This window comes from Neomonachus schauinslandi, chromosome 6 (genome assembly GCF_002201575.2).
Source record: "Neomonachus schauinslandi chromosome 6, ASM220157v2, whole genome shotgun sequence".
Lineage (NCBI taxonomy): Eukaryota > Metazoa > Chordata > Mammalia > Carnivora > Phocidae > Neomonachus > Neomonachus schauinslandi.
The window spans coordinates 33190033-33211407 of NC_058408.1; the positions used below are offsets into that span (position 1 = coordinate 33190033).

At 40.2% G+C, this 21375-nt stretch overlaps 1 protein-coding gene across 1 annotated transcript in view; it reads left to right on the plus strand.

Annotated features, from left to right (window-relative positions):
* The first annotated feature begins 1242 nt into the window (after positions 1-1242).
* CR2 (complement C3d receptor 2) overlaps positions 1243-21375 on the plus strand; it is a 31138-nt gene continuing 11005 nt past the window's right edge. Inside the window, exons 1-17 of the mRNA XM_021682517.1 lie at positions 1243-1300; positions 8517-8696; positions 10042-10141; positions 10549-10634; positions 11208-11606; positions 12560-12736; positions 12819-12921; positions 13576-13661; positions 14835-15224; positions 16559-16747; positions 17058-17157; positions 17407-17489; positions 17980-18387; positions 19136-19312; positions 19392-19482; positions 19779-19855; positions 20804-21211. Of these exons, the coding sequence (XP_021538192.1) occupies positions 1243-1300; positions 8517-8696; positions 10042-10141; positions 10549-10634; positions 11208-11606; positions 12560-12736; positions 12819-12921; positions 13576-13661; positions 14835-15224; positions 16559-16747; positions 17058-17157; positions 17407-17489; positions 17980-18387; positions 19136-19312; positions 19392-19482; positions 19779-19855; positions 20804-21211 (3112 nt within the window). The remainder of the gene's footprint in view (positions 1301-8516; positions 8697-10041; positions 10142-10548; positions 10635-11207; positions 11607-12559; positions 12737-12818; positions 12922-13575; positions 13662-14834; positions 15225-16558; positions 16748-17057; positions 17158-17406; positions 17490-17979; positions 18388-19135; positions 19313-19391; positions 19483-19778; positions 19856-20803; positions 21212-21375) is intronic.

Below are 21375 nucleotides of genomic sequence, written 5' to 3' on the forward strand. Positions count from 1 at the left end.
TAAAAATACTTGCTATGTACTCTTCAAAAATGTCAAGGTCATGAAAGATACAAAAAGGACCAAGGATCTTTTCCAGATAAATGAGGAAAAAAGACATACCAATCAAATGTAATGTGTGATCCTTGAACAATCCTGGACCAGAAAAATGGAAGGGTGAGAGAGAGAGATTGCAATAATAAAGATTATTGAGATGATTGGAGAGATTTGAGTATAACCTGTCACTTAGATAATATTTCAATGTTTGTTTCCTGTTTTTGTTCATTGTACTGTAGTTAGGCAAGAGAATGTCCTTGTTTTTAAGAAATATACCAAATATTTAGAGGAGTATCATGCCTTTATTTTATCTCAGTTCCAAAGTAACAATTATATAATTATAATTATATAATATATGTGTATATGTGTATATATCTAGATCTCTCTCTATATATGTAATTACACCTACAGCTATCTAGCTCTATCTATGTCTATGTAAAGAGAGAGAGAATGATAAAGAAAATATAGTGAAGTGTTAACATTGGGTATCTGGATGATGGATATATGGGAATTCTTTGCACCATTCTCGAAACTTTCTGTAGAAGTTGCTTCAAAATAAAAAGGGCATAAGAGGAGAGGTGGCTGCTATTTATAAATTTCCTTTCTAAGTAAACTGTTTCTTTAAACTGAGGATTTGAAACATTAATAGCTTTTGAAATGAATTTATTGTATCCAAACCAGAATTTTAGGATGGAACAGAATTAATAGAATAGAATAGAATAGAATAGAATAGAATAGAATAGAATAGAATAGAATAGAATAGAATAGAATAGAATAGAATAGAATAGAATAGAATAGGAGAGGGCATTATAGATTAGTAAGGGTGAGTACTATTTTGTGAAACTTGTTTCTCCAGGGAGACAAAAGTGGATGCACTACGTTGCGCGGTAGAAAAAGTTGGAAAGCCACAGCGCTGAGGGCTAGAGCCAGAGCCAAAGACCGGGTCACAGTTGCTCCGCCCCGCCCCTGGCCCCCTCGCCCCCTCGGGACCGGCGCCTCAGAGCCTGGGCCGATCTAACAGGCGCTGGCGTCCGGCCCGGGGCAGCCGGCAGGTGTGCGCGCAAAGCTAGCACGTGGTGCCAGACGCTATTTAAGGGCCCCCTGTGCCCTGGCTTTCAGCTGCGTCCTGCTTCAGCCCTTCCTGTCCCGGAGCTGCCGGAGGCTCGAGTGTCTCGCAACGCATCCCGCCGCTGGGGCTGCCGCCGGGGCATGGGCTCTGCGGGCCTGCTCTGCGTTTTCTTGGCTGTCATCGCGCCAGGGGTTCTCGGTGAGCTGGGAGGGGGAGCACCGAGGTAGGGACACGTCTGGGGCAGTGACGGCTTCTGTGAGGCGGTGCAAAGCAGAGAGAATAAGCGAGAAGTTTGGGTCAGTGCCGGACGCTTGACAGCCTCCCGCTGGCTTTGGGGGACCCCCACGATCTCCTGGTCCTGAATGTGCTCACTCGCTCCTCCTGGGGCTGAGACCACTCGCTCTGCGCTGTCTGGGCTCTCGGCTCCCGGGACTCAGCAGATGCTCATCCCTCTCTGCCCGAGGTCTGCCAGTGCTAACGCTAGCCAAGTAACCAAAACCTACCCGTGATGTGTGCAAAGACCTCCCACTGCCTTCCCCGAATAAGAATAATGTCTGGTCCGAGGCGTGGTTCTCATGGTTTTTGAACTTTGATGTGATGCCGGTAAAGAGATTCTAAATGGGAAACACCTGGAGCCATTGAGAAAAAAAGTTGGTATGTGAATTAAAACTACAGTCGTCTTCGCGTTACTTACCTCCTTTAATGGTAAAGGCTCCAGAAGGTCTCATTCAACGTTTATTAACACCGCCCCCCGCACCGCCCCCATTGGCTTAATTTTAGAGAAGTATAGCAGTTTGTTAAGACTAGAGTCTCTTGGCCACAACATAGATCTAACTTTATAATTATCTCCAGGGTACAGTGAATTCCTATTTAAGAAGTTTACTATCTGCAGACCTCAATAACTGGGTGACTTTTGGCAAGTCTTGTAGCTCCCTGACCCTTGGTTTCTTTGTCTGTAAAATGAAGCTAGTGGTAAGCTGCACTACCACCTTACTGAGCTGCCTTGAATATGAGATGAAATTAGGCAAATGAAAGTTGGGGTGTTACTTGTGACTACTAAATATCAGTCATAAGACTACTATATAGACCCATTTTTGTGGAGCCAGCATTTAAGTATAATGATCCCAGCTTGTTAATTTTATTTATTTTTTATTTTTTTTAAAGATTTTATTTATTTATTTGACAGAGAGAGACACAGCGAGAGAGGGAACACAAGCAGGGGGAGTGGGAGAGGGAGAAGCAGGCTTCCCGCCGAGCAGGGAGCCCAATGCGGGGCTCGATCCCAGGACCCTGAGATCATGACCTCAGCAGAAGGCAGACGCTTAATGACTGAGCCACCCAGGTGCCCCCCTGCTTGTAAATTTTAGAGATACATTGGTTCTATTCCAGCTTACTTTGTCTGCTTCCTGGCATCCCAATTTCTCCTGACCCTCAGCTGAACATTTCCCCAGACTAGTATCTTTATCTCTCTCTCCTACGTATTAACTTCCTTTGGAAAAGTGCATGTTCACAACTTTCCCGTCGGCATGGCACAGTTGGAGACCTGACTTCGCATCAGCATTCCATTCCTATTTCTAAGTTTTAGAGCTGATATTATCAATTGAAAGCGAAGTTCTTCATCAGCCCTGCCAATTCTTCATCCCCTCTCAGTACCAGCGTGCAGCCACCCTGTGGTCACTTCACTCCCGACACATGAACCGTAAGGTCTACCTGTCAATTGCTCTGTAACGTGCTTCTGTCGTTTATCTTAGCATTCTTACACCAATATTCTAATTGTAAGCATTATGATTACCTGTGTCACAACCTCCTCTCTTAAAGGTCACTCTTGATACTAGCCTTTAACTTGCCAATGGTGAAAACCAAAATTTTAAAATACACTTTTCATTACTCCACTCCTTTGCTTCCTACTGCCTGTGGGATTTAAAAAAAAAAAAAATCTAATGTCTTTGGCCTTTCAAGTTTTTGTAGTTGGATCCCATCTAAACATGCACCGTCCCTGATTCCCCACTATTTCCAATCATGAATGCACTGTTCATCTTCTTGCCTGACTATCCCCCATAGTCCTTTGCTCATGCTTTGCCCCCACACTCCTCCTGACTTTTGCTTCTACTATATACCCTCTCTAGACCATCCCTTGACTTGGCTAGTTCCTGACTTGGAGGATGCTTAACAAACTCTTGAAATACCTTTTACCAAATGTATTTAGTTTTTCCAGTTTTATTGAGAAACAATTGACATATATTGCTGTATAAGTTTAAGGTGTATACCCATGATGGTTTCATTTATATATAATGTGAAATGATTACCACAATAGGTTTAGTTAACGTGCAGCATCTCATTTAGATGCAATAAAAAGAAAAGAAAAAATTCTCCTTGTGATAAGAATACTTTGGATCTAGTCTCTTAACTTTCCTGCATATCATACGGGAGTATTTGCCATAGTCACCATGGTGAACCTTCTATCCTAGTACTTATTTATCTTATAACTAGAACTTTTTACCTTTTGATCACCTTCCTACAATTTGCCTCCCACCATCGACCTCTGGTAGTCACAAACCGATCTCTTTCTTTATGAATTTGGTGTGGTTTTCTGGGTTTGGTTTGTTTGCTTGTTGTTTGTTTTTAGATCCCGCATATAAGTGAGATCGTACAGTATTTGTCTTTCTCTGTGTAACTTATTTCACTTATCATAGTGCCTTCAAGGTCCGTACATGTTGTCACAAATGGTGGGACTTTGTCATTTGTAATGGCTGAATAATATTCTATTGTATGTATACATACCACAACTTCTCCATCCATTCATCCGTTGATGGACATTTAGGTTTCCATGTCTTGTGAATAATGCTGCAATGAACATGGGGTACAAATCTCTTTTTGAGTTAGTGTTTTCATTTCCTTTCAATATATTCCCAGAGGTGGAATTGCTGGATTATATGGTGGTTCTATTTTTAACTTTTTGAGGAATTGAGGTGCCTTTTAAAATGCAGGTTCCTGGGTTCCATCTCATTCTTCAGAGATTCACTGCCTTGGGGTGTGGCCCAGGAAGCTGAGTTTAACAAGTACTCTGGAAGATTCTGAAGCAAGTGTCCATAGGGTACACTGCTATGAGCAAAGTCATAGGAAAGCAAATTCTCAGAGTGCTTTCCCACTTTTCTCCTTTTGTTTATTTGCATAAACTGATTCTAATTTCCTACACTCTTACATTTCACTCTTGCCTAGACTGATAGCATCACTTCATCCTACACTAAGAAAACAAAATCATTAAATAGGAATTCCCTTATTTACCAGTCATCTACCTTCATCTGAGATCAGATCTTTTCTCTCCCCTGCTTAAAACCTGCCAACGGCTTCCCATCACATTGGAACAAAATCCATGCTCTTTAACCTTGACTACAGGTCTTTGTCTCTCTCTGAAATTCTCTGTTCTCCTCCCTCACTCCCTCTGCTCCAGCCACACTGGCCTTCTTTCTGTTCCTTGAACACAGTCACGTTTGTTTAGACTTGGGGTTCCATCTGTTGAAGTGCCCTTCCTACATATCGTCTCTTGCCTGTCTCCTCAACATTCAGGTCTCACCTCCTCTGGCCACCCTTCTCTGACTCATTGGAAGTAGTCTGAACCCCGGTCACACTCTATCACACAACTGTGGTCTATTTTCCACAGAGCTCCTATCATCATATGACACCTTCTTGTTTATTGTTTTACTTTGTTGTTTGTTCTCTTATTGGAATACAAGTTCACGAGAGCAAGGTCTTTATCTGTCTTATTGCCTGATGAATCCCTCACACTAGCACATAGTGAGGAGTTCAGTAAGAACTCCTGTAACAAGGAGAAAAATATCCTTTCTCCCAACAAAAGTCAACTCCTCCTTCTGAATTATGGTCTCATTCCATCCTGTCTTGCCTGGGCAAAGACTTTACTTCTGCAGATATCCCGTCTTATATCACCCATTTGTATCTCTCTGTTGGATCATCCCTACCAGCAGTTAAATATGCTCTAGAGCATCTTTTATTAGGGGTAGTCAGGGGATTTCTCATGACCCTCTTCTCTTCCTTCTCATCCCTCTTCTCAAACTTCTCATTCACTACTTGCTCACATTTCTTTATCTCCTTAACCCACCCCAGACAGGCTTCTCTCCCCCACATTCTCCTAAAGCTACTCTCAGCAAGGTTACTACTGACTTTCATGCTGGCAAATCCAATGGTCATTTTTCTCTCCTTATCTTCTCAGTCTTTCAGCAAAAGCTGACTACTACTTTTCTCTTGAAACCATTTTCATTCTCATCTTCCAAAACAGGGTTTCCTGTTTCCTGACTTCCACACTTACCTGGGTTTTTTTTTTTTTTCTGTATTTCTTTAATTACTCTTGGTCTCTTTTGCCCTATCTCTTAATATTATTAGGTCTTCGGGCTCAGCCCTGGCCCTCCTCTGGTTTTCTCTATACCTTCTTCCTAAGAGATCTCATCCAATCTCATGGTTTTAAATACTGTTTATATGTTGATGACTCATTTATTATCTGTAGTCTTGAACTCCCTCCTGAGTGGAAAGTTTGTACATCCCACCGCCCTCCTGCATCTCCATGTGGGGGCCCAATAAGTGTATTAAATATACCAACTCTAACATGGAACCAATTCTGCATATGCCCTGACACACACAAACACACACACAAACACACACACACACACACACACACACACACACTGGTGCTTTCCCATCTTTAGGACATGGTATTACCATCAATCAAGTAGCTCAAGTCACTATAAGTAGCCTAGAAGACATTACTAAATCCTGCCTTTTCCTTACCCCCACAAACAATACAACAAAAAGTTTTTGTTTTAAATTCTACTTCTGAAATATATTCCAAACTCATCCACTTCTCACTGTCTTCCTTTGGTCCAAGCTTCATTTTTTTTTTTGTCTGAACTACTATAATAGCCTCCAGACTTGTACTTCCTGCTTCTAAAAACAAAATCCAGCCCATTCTTCACTCACTTGCCAGACTATTCCCTTTAAAAGGTAAATCAGGCCATGTGACTCTCCCACTTTAACACTCTGGTGACTTCCACTAGGCTTCTTACTGTGGCCTAAGAAGTCTAATATGATCCCTCCTTGTACCTTTCTAACTTGATCTCCTACCACTAGATTGGTATGATCACTACATTCCAGCCACACTTGCCTTCTGTCTATCCCTAAAGCATAGCAAACCCACCCCTGCTGTTAGGCTTCTGCCTAAAATGCTTTTACTCAGTGTTTCACCTGACTGGCTGTTCTCCAGTCACAACTCAATTGTCTCCTCTTCATAGGCCTTCCTCAACCATCATAGCTGAAGTCGTATGCCTCTCTGTCCCTTCCTCCTCCTGGTGCATTACATTTTCACACATCATTCTGTTTATTTCCTTTACCTACCATTTATTTATTGGTATTTATCTCTCTGTCTGTCTCCCTCTATAGGAATATAAATTCCGTGAGGGTGGGAAACTTATTTTTAATGTTCACAGTATATCTCCTCTGTTTGGGACAGTACCTTGGTTAATATGCATAACTGTCATTCAAAAATTATCAAATAGCCAGGAAACCCAGTGTTAAGGCATTTGATTATAATAATTCTCATTTTCAATAATAATTTTTCCTCATATCTGCTTTCTGACCTAACTTTCAGTTTTATTTTTATTATCTTATATATTCTTCATTCATTTCAAATGGATTTCTAAGCCATTCCAGGTAAAGCCTCTTGGACCCCAAATAGAGTTAAATGTATCCCAGTTCTCCAGAAACTGCTTTGCCTCATCAGTTTTTAACGTGGTTTGAAGAATGCATATTTTAGTGTCTTACCACTGTCTTCTATTTTAGACCCAGTCATAATCTACTCTGATTTTTCCTTTTGATTGTAGAATGATGTGAAGAGGGTGCAGTGACCCTTAAGAAAAGTTTTATTTCTTAATGGCTCATGGACTAACCTACTTTTCTCTGATATGGAAGACAACACAACTGATGGAAATTCTTCTTGTGACCTGGATTTTTGGCAATTCATTACAAATAAGAACTATTGTCCTCCAAAAGAGAGAGTCTCGAGTCTTATTGGGGATCAGATTTTCCCATTATTTCTCATCCAGAAAATATGATTCTTATCTCCTTTCACCTCAGAAGATAACATTATAAAGTACCCTTCTGCTCTGGCTGCTTTTAGATCTCAGTTCCATCTTAGTCCATGTCATTGCTACTCATCATTACAAATTTAACTTGGTCTTCCTGCTTGTGGAGAATTATTTGGTATTGTCCTCATTCACATTATGCAATTATAGATTAAATCACTTGACTAGGCTGAACTGGCACAAGTAATGCCAGGATCGTGAAGTTGGTCTTCTTTGAGGTCAAACCTTTACTTTCCCTATAGTCCTGCTATTTCGTACAGGGATGCACTTGGAGATGTTTGTGGGGTTAATGAAGAAAACCAAAGGAGTTGAGGAGAGAAATAGAAGAACACCTTCAGTGACATCTGGGTCCTAACAGTGATGGCTATTCTTAGGTCCTGTCTATGACTTCTCCAACAGAAGTGTCAGGCTACAGGAAGGCTGAGTCTGGCTGCAACCTTGGGAGCTCTGTTTGCAGTTGTTCATTTAGTTCATGTTTATTCTTTGACTTTTACCTGTACCTGTCTCAGACTTGTTTGAAAAAGAAAGAGATTTATAAATTTGATATTCAAAGCTCCCTTTCCCCAGAAAAAATGACTTTTCCAGGTACATCCTCAAGTATATGGGTGTTACAGTTTTTTACTCATCTCCAAGGATAATATTTGTTTCATTAATAGTGATAATAATATTATTAATCACAAGGAACTGTCTCAAAATGACTAGTTCCTTTTATCTAGTACCCATCAGAAGTATTTACTATGCTCTCTTAGGGGGCAGATGATTCTACTAGATTAATGGAATAAAATAATGAAGAATAATGAACATATTTTCATCTTGCTCTTACCAAAAGGTTTAATGATTAACAGAGTAATGTGAATTCATTAAAATAATTTTAGAGGATCATACATGTGCTGCGCTTAGGGGTCTCTAGTGTACCTTAGTTCCCTGTGCTATCCCAGGAAGGTTTTTATTTATAGGGTTTTAGTTTTTTGTAATGAGCCTGTAAGAAGATGGAACAACTCCAGGGTCTTTATGGAATTTTATAAAAAATCACTTTCTCCAGCTCTTCCTCTAAGTCTATCCTGAAAAGTCTTTGAACTTCTGAACTTCTATCTCTGTATATGCACCCATACTGCAAGATCTGTTCTTTGTCCTGGAAAACATTGCCTCATTTTAGGTTTACTTTCTAAAGATCAAAGTTGTCAGGGTAATTGGTGACAAAACAGAAGCAGAGTAGAAGTTTTAGCCTCTCCTAGTTTTGATATTCCTGTGGTCTTTATCTCTAGGTCAGTGTAAGTTCCTGCCAAGGTATCCTTTTGCTAAGCCTAAAATTAAGAGTGATCAGTCTGAGTTTGCTGTTGGGACATCTTGGGAATATGAATGCCTTCCTGGGTACATCAAGAGGTCATTCTCTATCACCTGCCTAAAGACCTCCAAGTGGTCAGATGCTCAGCAATTCTGTAAACGTGAGTAATCTGTAAAAGAGGCATCTTTGGGTCTATCAGGGTATCTCTATGAGCTAACCTATTATTTTCAAAATAAAAGACCAGCAAATTAGTAAATCATCTTAAATTAAGGGGGCTCCTGGGTTCTCCATGTTTCTTTTGTTCCTAAGAACATTGGGTGTGGGGGTTAAGTCATCACAGCTGGCCAGCCCTGTTTATCCTGTAAGCTCCTAACTTTGTTCTATGGTCTCTACACTGTGTTAGAGTGAGATTAAAAGTTAGTATACAAAGTATACACTGGTGTCACTTCATTCTTATCCCATTCAATTCAAGAAATATTTTTCAGTAACCACTAGGTGTGAAACATTAGGCTAGATGATAGGGATGGGGATTCACATAAAAATTAGCTAGTCTCTGCCTTTAAGGAGCTCCTATACTAGCTGTGAAGACTGGATTTTAAATAAATGCTGTAATCTGCTGTAATTTCTTTTATTTATAGAGATAAAGTTCTATGAGACCATAGGGAAGTAAGTAACAAATGCTGTCTTGGAGAATTAGGGAAATCTGAGCATTATGGGCAGAGAAGAGAGCATATTCAAAAGCATAGAGGTACAAAAAAACAAGAAGTCTTAAATAATTATTTAAAAAAAATAATTCAATGTGGCTGGAGGATAAGGTACATGGTGGGGAATAGCAGTTGATTAAATGGCCTGAAGCTTAATTGTGGTGGGCCATGCATTTTTTTTTCCCAATAAACAATGGCAAGTCACTGTAAGTTTTTAAATTCAGGACGGGGCATGGCCACATTTGTGCTTCTGAAAGATAATGTGTGCGGTGGTATAGAAGATGTACTAGACCAATTGAGACCAAAGTTAGAAAGGTAAATTTTGTTATTCAATGATCCAATCAGAGATTACAGCAATGACTAAATAGTTGGTCTGGAGAGAGATTTCTGGAATCTAGTCACTAAAATTTGGTTACCAGTTGAATGAAGAGCAGTGGGTAGAAGATGAGTTACAGAAAGGAAGTGATGACTATGAGGTTTTTTTAAGCCACAGACTTGGTAAATGATGCCATCAACTGACAGAATATAAAAGGGGGAAATAGAGATTATAAATTATGATTGACCACTGATAATGTTTGCATCTATGCTCAAAAATATAGAGTGTATGCTTTAAACAAATAGTGTTCTGAAGTTGATTGATCCTTTGGAAGATAGAAGAAGTTTTGTAAATGTCAAAAATGTCTTTGAGTAAGTGTAAGTAGGCTAGTTGGCAAGTCCAGTCAGGTTGGTATTTAATATAAAATACAGAACATCCCCCAAATCCCAGTCCCAAATTCTGTTTTGTTTTGTTCTCCATTATAGGTAAATCATGTATGAGTCCTGGAGAACTCCTCCATGGCTCTGTCCTCATACCCATGGGTGTCGTGCTTGGGTCAACAATTACATATTCTTGTGATCAAGGGTGAGTTGGCAGGAGACATCTCCAGAATACATGGGTATTAGAACAGTGGTTTCAACCAGAAACCATTAGTTCTTCAAAAGATATCCAAGTAATTGCCACCTACCCTTAAAAATAGATAAGCAAAAAGAGAATTACCACCCTGATTTGATCCAGAGAAAACTCTTCAAGATTATCCACTAGAAGAGAAAGAAATTTGGGCTATTCTTCTTCTGATTTTAAATCTCCAACATTCCTGACCAGAAATTTGGTTTCAGATTGTTGAATTTTTTGTATGAGTCCTTAGCTGATCACCATTACTTGCCATACATGATATTCTATCCTTTGCCATTCTTTCAGTAGAAAAAAAACTAAGCTTTCCTAAAATGTCCATCTAGCTGGGAGATGATCACTCATCTCTTTGTCTTTAGATATCGACTAATTGGTGAATCATCTGCTACATGTATTATCTCAGACAATATTGTAACCTGGGATAAGGACATGCCTTTTTGTGAATGTGAGTAAAATGATTCCTTCATTGCACCTTATGTAATTCCTCTTGTCCCCTTCTAGAGGGAAACTGGGCATTTACACATCAAAATGAACACCCAGGAGCATTACACTTGGTTTGGGTAGTTCTGGGCACAGAGCTGTAGTTTCTCTTCTACTGTATCTCCCAATCCCACCACACTTTCCTTTGATTACTGTTCTTTGATGATAAGTTATTTCATAGTGAATAAGTGCTTAAATCTAAAATATGCTATGAGATTACACACTGCCATCTTTATTCTATGCAAAATGTTGGCCATCCTAGGTGTTTCCCATAACAGTTTATCTATACTTTGGTGTGGAGGGTGGGAGGAATGTTGACCAGATCATAGTTTCTTGACCTTTCATCAGGCCAGTTCCATGAATCGTTCTACCTTGATACTTCCTGTTTAGAATCATCCTTGAGATGAGGATACAGAATTTCAACAAACCGGGTTAATTATTGGCTGAGTTGAAGTTTGGTTTGCAAGAGTGAAGACAAAATTCCCAGAAGGTATAACCTTTAAATGCCTTCTCTTTTTTCCCACCTACCTCTCAAAAGCTATTCCTTGTGAGCCACCGCCAGCCATCTCCAATGGGGACTTTTACAGCAGCAGTAGAGAGGACTTTTTCTATGGAATGGTGGTAACTTATAAGTGCCACGTTGGATCAAATGGAAAAAAGCTGTTTGACCTCCTGGGTGAGAAGTCAATATATTGCACCAGCAAAGACAATCGAGTTGGCATCTGGAGTGGCCCTCCCCCTCAGTGTATTCCTCCAGTCAAATGCCCAATTCCAGAAGTTGAAAATGGAATTATGGAATCTGGATTTGGACATTCATTTTCTTTAAATGATACTGTGATGTTTAGGTGTAAACCTGGCTTTACCATGAAAGGCAGCAACATAGTATGGTGCCAACTAAACAGCAAATGGAATCCTCCACTGCCAAAGTGCTTTAAGGGTGAGTTGTGTTGAAACTTTGGTGATCTAGAAACAAAATGAAACTTTTAGAGAAATAGATATATGGTACTTATGAGAAGAGGAAGGGAAAGATAGCATAGGTAGTTGGGTATGCTGGTTAAAGAATTTTAAAGTAAACTTTGAAAGTAATATCTAAATTTTTAAGAAGTAGGAAATTTACTATATTCTAGGTCAATACAAGATCTGCATTAATGTAGGGCAAATTAGAAGACACTTCAAAAAAAGAAGAAAGAAAGAAAGAGCCAATGATGAGAGAATTTTCTCCAAAACATATATATGATTCAATTTTATTTAAATGAGGATAAAATAAACTCTCAATCCTATTGGCAATGCCAATGGAGGAAATTGGCTGATATCAGAATTTGATTAAAAATACTGTAGACATTATACATTCTCTTACTGAAAAATGTGGCCTTTATGGAATAAGGCTAGAATTAAGACTGGGTCACTTCCCCATTCTCCCTTTCTCCCCTACTCTTATTAAGAAATGTCTAACTTACTAAAAACCTAGCAACACTGGGAGGCCCACAAGGCTCAGGAATGTTATCAACCTGGTTTGGGGATAGCAGGAAGAAAGAGGTACATTTTGATGGTAAAAATCTATTACAATAGATAGGTTCCCTTGGCTACAATATTAGAGAATATCCAAGACTTTTTAGTTAAATGAAATGGAAAATGATGAGCGGGTGTAACGTTTCCCAGCATAGATCAAGATAGGGAAAGCACATAGTTTCATGGTTCATCATATCTAAAAAGTAATGCCTGTTAGTCCCACTCCACCTCCACCCCAGCCAAAGGAGTCTCTGCCTTACACTTAGGAGTGTTGACATACCACCTTCATCCCACCCCTGCCAACCCCAAGTTGGCTTCAGTTGCAAAAGAGAAAGTTCTTATTTCAGAAATAAAAGGCCTTTGGTCCTGTTCTTTTCTCAGGGTGTCTACCACCTCTACATATCAACCATGGTAGTTATAACATCTTGGATAAGCAATTCTTTCCAATTGGACAGGAAGTGTCCTACAGCTGTGACCCTGGCTACACCCTCATTGGAACTAACCCTATACAGTGTACATCCTTGGGAACCTGGAGTCATGCAGCCCCTGAATGTGAAGGTGCCTAAAGCTTTATTCCATCTTAAGGAAACTCAACTGTTTCCTGACTCTTCATGTGCCAGCCTTGTCTCTTTTTTCCTAGCAAAATCATGCAATGCCATTCCAAACCAACTTCTCAATGGCCGTGTGGTGGCTCCTCCTAATCTCCAGCTTGGGGCAGTGGTTTCATTTTTTTGTGATAAGGGGTGAGTGTGAGGGGAGAGGGCCTGAATTAAGACCTATGACCCATAGCTAAGCAGTGCAAAAAATGATTTCTAAATATAGAAAAAATTTTTTCTCTTTATGATTTTTTTCTCTTATTTTCTTTACCTTGTATGACTAATAATTCTAATATTAAGCAAACCCTATGATTCTTCTCCAACTCTATGTATTGTGCATGGCCAGAGAGAGCTAGGAATTGTCTTCTCATCATGTGAAAAAGCAAAATTTGGGGTCAGAAATTAAGGCTCCTATTATGAAGAACAATGGGGTTTCAGTAAGAGGGGTTCTTTGGGGTGATCTTAGGTAACAAGGTCTTTGATGTTTTCTTCAGTAGGAACTAGGGTTTTTTTCTTTCTAAATGGTCAAGAGAATTTTGACATTTGGATGCCAAAGAGGAAAGGGTGAATTCAAAAAAGAGAATATGATCATTAGGATTTTTTTTTCTCTGTCTTTTCACCTGGTCTGAAGTCATCACATAGCTGAGCTGATTCACAATCTTGGACTTTTTCCTTAAGCCAGAAATGATTTAAAAAAACAATAGAGGCCATTAATACCACATACTTGAGAGAAGTGATTAATTCCATGCAGCTGAAAATTGACTTGTTCTGGTGATGATTTGCTCCCCCTTATTATTTAAGGTACCGATTAAATGGCCAATCTTCTAGTCAGTGTGTCTCAGAAGGAATGAGAGTACTCTGGAATAATACGTTTCCTGTCTGTGAACGTGAGTAGAAAACAAAAATAATCAAATATAGATCTTCTGCCCTAATATTTGGTGTATTCCCATGCATAACATCTTATTCATATGTGTGCTTTGAATATATGTATGCCAGTCTTCTGTATGATCTAGGATGCAGACCAAAACTCAATTCATTGAATTGACTACATATTGTATCAAGTATTCTATATATATAAAAATAAATGCTCTCAACGTTCTCCCTACTGAAACTGAGTAGCACTGATGTGCTGAAATGGTTTGGCTGTGTCTTCTTACACAAGTTCCTCTATGATGAGCAACTCTTGGAGCTCAGTGGAAATCAACCAGAAGTTCTGGATGTTGGCAGTTGTCCCTTATTCTGAGACTCATTCAGGAAAGATGTGCATATATCAATACAGCTATAACAATATCCTTCATGTGTATTAGGCCAAGTAAATAAAGGCTATGAGGTCATTATTCGAAACCTCTGATCACTTCCTGTGGGCTTTTTCAAAGATGTCCAGCATCAAAGGATAACAAAGGATCTGTAGTGAGGCTGCAGTATCTTCAGTAGTAAGACAAAATGTGTTCTCACCACTTGTAGCCCCAGCTGTATGTTTGAAACAGGCATCGGATAGTTAGTATGTTCCAGGTATCCTACTTGTCATTTTCAGGTACTTTTATCTCACTGGATTCTTCTTGTAACCTTATGAAGTAGCTTGAATTATACTGTAGACAAAGAAATTGAGGCTTAGAGAGGGTAAGACTTGCCAGTCACACAGCTATTGAATAACAGCGGGGATTTGAAACCAAGTCTATGGAGCCCAAATTTCATTAGTGCGTGGTGCCTCCCCACATGCGATTAATGAATTATTAAGATTCTTCTTATGTGCTCTTTGCCTTGTGTTTCACTATGAAAATTGATGAGACTCTAAACTATTCAATAAATTCTGTTTCATTGTTACTGTTTGGTCAGGATGGTGTTTATAGACCAGTTGATTTGTTTGCTGCAGATTGAGAGAAAGGTAAGAACTTAGGAGGTTGGGGATAAGCACGGACTATGAGTAAGAATTAAATTATACAAATTTCTAAGTCTGTTTCTGAAAAAGTGACATGACTATTTTTGGACCTTTCATCTAAATTTAAATCTTTTCATTGTCAGGATTAGTATGACCCCATATTTCCTTGTTTACTTTTCAGGGATTTCTTGTGACCCTCCTCCTCCTATCAAAAATGGTTGGAATAGTTATTCTTCTGGTCCCATACCTCTTAACACTGTGGTAAGGTACACTTGTTCTGGTGCCTTCCGCCTCATTGGAGAAAGAATCCTTTTTTGTATAAGTAAAGACCAAGTGAAAGGAATCTGGGATAAAGCTGTTCCTGTATGTGAATATTATAATAGAAATTCTCTTTGCCCTGAGCCCATAGTAGCAGGAGGATACAGAGATAAAAGATCTAGACCACCATACAGACACGGTGATTCTGTGACATTTACCTGTAATACCCACTTTACCATGAGAGGAAACAAATCTGTTTGGTGCCAAGCAAATAAAACCTGGGGGCCAACACCACTACCAACCTGTGAGAGTGGTGAGTAAAAACAAACACAAAGCTAAGTGGGGAGGCTGGAAACTTGTATTTCTGTGCAGATCAAGTTTTTATTCTGAAGGAAGAACAGTGTGGATGTGTGAATGGTGGGAGTGGAGGGGAGGGAAAAGGGTGAAAATTATGGTTTCTTGTTTTTCCTTAGTCCTGGAGGGAGATAAATATTCATTCAACAGACATCAATAGAGCAAAAAATAATGGGAAAATGTAACTGAACATACCTGAATGGAATAAGTCTCACAAGGATGGGGGTCAGAGTTGTTTGGGATGTGGAAATTAGATGGTTTTAAACTATATATCTGGGTTACTGTTACATTGAGAAGAAATGTGGGATCTAATAGCAAAATACACCCAATGGATTTAAAACTCATCTTTGAATAGCCATTGGGCTATTGTGGCAGAAATGATGCCCTGTGATCTGCAGCCTCAATGAATATTTTTTGAAGTGGTCCACTATTGTCCAAGCCACCTAGGAAGCCATAGCATTTCAGATCACATGACTTTGAAGATAGGGGCCACTCTAAGTTCTTCATTTTCTTATCATTTGGTTTGGTTTATGTTACTGCTGAAACCTAAAGCTGAATCTCAATTATACAATTACAGGGATTGGCAATACTTGACAAAAATTATACCATCAAAATTAGCTGTTTTCTTAATAAAGAACAGTATTGATCAGTTCTAAATCAACTGAGTTGAAAAGGCTGTCAAATCATTAGAAAAATATGGATCTATCTATAAATACATATATAATCTTGGAGGTAAAGAAGATCTTAAGATAGTCACAAAATGGGGTGACCATGGAAAACAAACCTTTAGAAAGATTTAGATAGATCTGTATGTATTGACATGGAAAAATATAGACAGATTATTCAGCAAAGAAAAGGCATAGAATAATATGTATTAAGAACACGTACATACACGTACTATGTGTGTATATATGTATCACGTATAGGATCCCCAAAAGGTGTATTACTAATGTCTGGCAGGATGGCGCCCTAAATAATAACATGCTCCTTTTGGTGCAGAGAATAGGCTCTGGGTAGGAGGAGAGTATGGGTGAAAATGAACTTTTTTTGGTAATTGAAATTTTTCACAGTGTAAATGTAATTCATGTAGCTAAAAATAAAAATGTACCATTTGTGGTATAAAATGTATACAGTTAAGCCACACCTGTCTGATCTTTGAAAAGCTGAGTTAAAAATTAATGATGACTGGTTACCATAGATCACATGTCATATATTTGGATCTATGTAAGTCAAAATCTAGATTGTGAAGGATGTATCATCTGATGGCCTTTTTCCTACTGTGTGTGTATAAAGATTTCCCACAGGAGTGTCCATCACTTCCCACCATCCCCAATGGATCTCACACAGGGGAGAGGGTTGGCCCCTTTGCCCCAGGATTATCTGTGACTTACAGCTGTGAACCTGGTTACTTGCTTGTTGGAGAAAAGACCATTAGATGTTTGTCTTCGGGAAAGTGGAGTGCTGTTATTCCCACATGTAAAGGTACCTACATTTACAACCGATTTTAAGAATTTGGGCTATTCTGGGGCACCCAGTTGGTTCAGTCAGGTTAGACTCTTGATTTCAGCTCTGGTCGTGATCTCTCAGGGTCGTGAGATCGAGCCCTGAGTTGGGCTTCATGCTGAGTGTGGTGCCTGCTTGAGATTCTCTCTCTCTCCCCCCCCATGACGCCTCCCCCCAACTCATACTCTCTCTCTCAAATTAATTAATTAACTAATTAATTAATTAAAAAAAGAATTTGGGCTATTCTGTTATTTGCCACACTTTGCTCATCTTTGGCTTATTTCCTTAGAAGCACAGTGTGAACCTCCAGGACCGTTTCTCAATGGACAGATTAAGGGCCCTCCAAGTCTTCGGGTTGGTGCGACTGTGAACTTTGACTGTAACGAAGGGTGAGTGTCAGGAGGGCCTTGGAGATTTCATTCATTTCGTTTTATGTGTGCATGGTGTGACCAGTGACACCTGCCGAGGGTTCCTCTGTGAGAATCCAGGGAGAGCCTACAGTGAGGCTGGGAGAGAGAATGCTTATGAAAGGGGTTGGTACACGTCAAGTAAGTGAATTTGTCTTGGATTTTAAGTGGAGGCTGTTGCTCTCAACACCCACTGCTCAATAGTCCCGAACGACCCCCCTCTGTCTCTAGGTATCGGTTACAAGGCCAACCTTCCAGTCAATGTGTAATTGCTGGACAGCGGGCTTCTTGGACCAGGATGCCAGTATGCAAAGGTAGGTTAGAAAACTGTGGTTTGCAGCTACTTCCCTGGTCCTTGAACAGAACGCTCCATTCTTGGCTTAACTAAAAGCTTTTGGTTCAGTCATTACTATACAGAGATCTCACATAGACATCTGGAAGGGGTATGTTCTTCACTGAAGCATCCTTCAGCCGCCTCCTTCCTCTCTGCTTACTCAAGTGAAACAGGGTTCCTAGGCTCTTCTTTCTCTGAAAGCTCTATAAGCTTGCCATCCAGGCCGGGCACAGAAAGGGGATTGTATATTCAGCAGAAGAAATCAAAGGGTCAGCCCAGTAGATATACTCAGGAATAAAGTCCTAAATCATACTTAAAATTATATTGCTATAGCTGCCTTGATTGGTATGTTACAGATTCAAATGTCACTGTCCCTGAACCTAGGAGGGGACAGTGGTACAAGGAACATCCGAGGCATTCTTTGTTTGCAGTACAACAGCAATCTTGTCATTTCTCTCTAATTTCTCTAGAAATTGTTTGCCTGCCACCTCCTTCTATTCTCAATGGAAGACACACAGGCAGCTCTTCGGGGAACTCTCCATACGGAAGCACAGTTACTTATACCTGTGACCCAGACCCAGAGAAAGGAGTGAGATACATCCTTACTGGGGAGAAGACTATCCGTTGTATCACCAATAGTCAGAAGACTGGGATCTGGAGTCACCCTGCCCCAAGCTGTGAACTTTCTAGTTCTGCCATTCAGTGTCCACTTCCCCAGATCCTAAGAGGCCAAATATCATCTGGGCAGAAAGAGCAATATTCCTATAATGACACCGTGGTGTTTGCTTGCTCATATGGCTTCACCCTGAAGGGCAGCAAGGCAATCCGATGTAATGCCCAAGGCATGTGGGAGCCATCGGCACCAGTCTGTGAAAAGGGTGGGTGTTCCAATATGTTACTGATTCATTTTTTTGAAGTGTTAGAGGATGGGGTTATGGATTTAAGCAGGGCCTTTTCCAGTTTCTAGTCCCCTCAATTCTACTACATATAGTGAATATAAATTATATAGGTTTTCTTAACATCTCTCCCCCGCTGTTATTTCATTTTGTGGAAGTATCCTTGGGGGAAAAGCATTAGGGATCACTAAGTTGCCTCATCCATTCATCGCATAGGCAGTGGAAAAAATGTTGTTTGTTTCAATACTAATTTTTTTTAAGGGAAGTAAGCAAAGCCCCCGCCCTAGGGATATATCCCGTTAAACACATAGGAGAGCATTCCTTAAAAAAAGAAGAGACAGGGGCGCCTGGGTGGCTCAGTCGTTAAGCGTCTGCCTTCGGCTCAGGTCATGATCCCAGGGTCCTGGGATCGAGTCCCACATCGGGCTCCCTGCTCGGCAGGAAGCCAGCTTCTCCCTCTCCCACTCCCACTGCTTGTGTTCCTGTACTCGCTATCTCTCTCTCTCTGTCAAATAAATAAAAAAATAAAATCTAAAAAAAAAAGAAGAGACAGGAGAAGAGTTAGAGCCCCGAGTAGGAACTGAACAAAGTCTGCAGCAGCCGAAGTGCAGAAACAAAAAAAGATGAACCACTGATCTAAAAGTACCCAAAACTGAGCTACACATTAATGATAAGTTCTTTGCTTGTTTCTTTCTGTTGTTTATATAAGAAAACTTTTCTTTTCCTTTAGGGTGCCAAGCCCCTCCTACAATTCTCAATGGGCAAAAGGAAGATGGACACATGGTCCGCTTTGACCCAGGAACATCTATAAAGTACAGCTGTGACCCTGGCTATGTGCTCGTGGGGAAAGAATCCATACGTTGTACCTCTGAGGGGGTATGGACCCCCACTGCCCCCGAATGCAAAGGTGCCAGGCTCTGAATGTAGATGTTTTATGGTTTTGAGGTTACCTTGAGCTGATTTCTCATCCAGGTCTCTTTTCTTAGTGGCGGAGTGTGAACCTATAGAAGAGCAAGTCTTTAAGAAACCCCAGGATCAATTTGTTAGACCAGATGTTAACTCTTCTTGCGACGAAGGGTGAGTGAGGGCTGTCTCAGCCTGACCCAGGTCTGGTTTATCAGGGCACGCTACAAGCCCTGTCGTCTGTGTTTATCTCAAAGAGCCTTCCTTGTCACCTGTTCGCAGAAGGGTTGATTGCGCTATTGTTGCGTGCGTGGAAACACTGTCTATGCGATGAATGGATGGTGCCGATGCTGTCTACATATTTGTCCCTATTATTTCTTGTCCTAAAAGTGGTGAGTCTGCTTTGTGCCAACAGCTTTGCTTAGCTTAGTGGTCACAAGATGAAAAATGACATGGCTCTTTGTCCCTAGGTATCGGTTAGGGGGGAGTGTTTATCAGAAGTGCCAAGGTGCGATTCCTTGGTTTATGGAGATTCGTCTTTGTGAAGGTGAGTAGCGAAAATGATGGAGGACCTGAAACGGTGTGAGATGTACCCATTTCCTGGGAGATTTCTGTTTGAGGCCATGTTATGGGAATCCTAATATTAGATTCTGTTCGATTAACTTTGTCAATAGTTCTAGTTGCACAGTTTTGCTGTCTTTCTGCTGTCACCTCTTTCTACTTCATAGCATGCCAATCAATTTAAATGTATTCACTTTCTGATTCTCTTTTGTGATTTAGCAGTTTAAGGATAATGAGGACAGTGAGTATATGAGCAACCATCCTTAATTTGGGGAACGCTATAGTTTAGTGGAGAGAGGGGATTGGTGTGGGATCTGTTTCTATTGCTTCATTTGAGCTGGGGCAACTTTACGTAACTCCTTGGAAATTCCAGCCTCTTATCTGGAAACTTAAACTGAGACTCCAGACTTCAAAGTTATTAAAATTAAATGGTACTATCCCTACTTTGTAGATGAGAAAATCACCTGTCAAAAGTAGATGCTCTATTGACAGCGATTCTTGGCTAACCTGTCCTATCACCTCAGCACAAAGATGATACTCAAAAAAGCTTAATTCTACCCACCCCCATGCCTTTTATTCACTTATTGGTTCCTTTAAAAAACAATGATTTTAACTACCAATTTACTACTAGACTTCACTGCCTCACAATATGATACTGATGAACATGTTCACTTTTAACAAAGATTTCCATTAGAAAAATCTTTGCTAGGATATCTGTTTAAATCGAGTTTTACATACATAAGGAGCTTTGATGTTAACTCTTATCATCAAAATTCATCCATATCTTCCAGGAAACCTGATAACAACAGGTTCATAACCAGCTTCATTTCTCTTCTTTGGTGTCTTCATTTCTCTTCTTTGGTGTCGCTTCATCTTCTCTTCTTTGGTGTCTAATACTGGAGCAAAATTCTACAGTAAATTCTCATCTCTCCAGAAATCATCTGCCCACCACCTCCTGCCATCTACAACGGGAAACACACAGGGAGTTCCTCAGGAGATATTCTATATGGAACCATGGTCACTTACACATGCAACCCTGGGCCAGAGAGCGGAGTGGAATTCAACCTCATTGGGGAGAGCACCATCCGTTGTATAAGCAATGACCAAGAGAGGGGCACCTGGAGTGGGCCTGCCCCTGTCTGTAAACTTTTCCTCCCTGCTGTTCAGTGCCCACCTGCCCAGGTTGCAAATGGATACAAGATATCTGGCAAGGATGCCCCATATTTCTACAATGACAGTGTGACATTCAAGTGTAATCATGGATTTATTTTGAAGGGCAGCCATCAGATTCGTTGCAAAGCCGATAGCACCTGGGATCCTGAAATACCAGTTTGTGAAAAAGGTAAAGACCCAATGGGGGAAAATGAGGTATTTACTTATTTATTCTTGTTTATTAGCTCCAACCCAAAACTAGAGTTGTAGAAAAAGGCAAAGGTGCACAGATTACTATCCCATTTCTTCATTCTGTGATGGAATGTCCTATGTGTTTTTATGTGTTCTTCATGT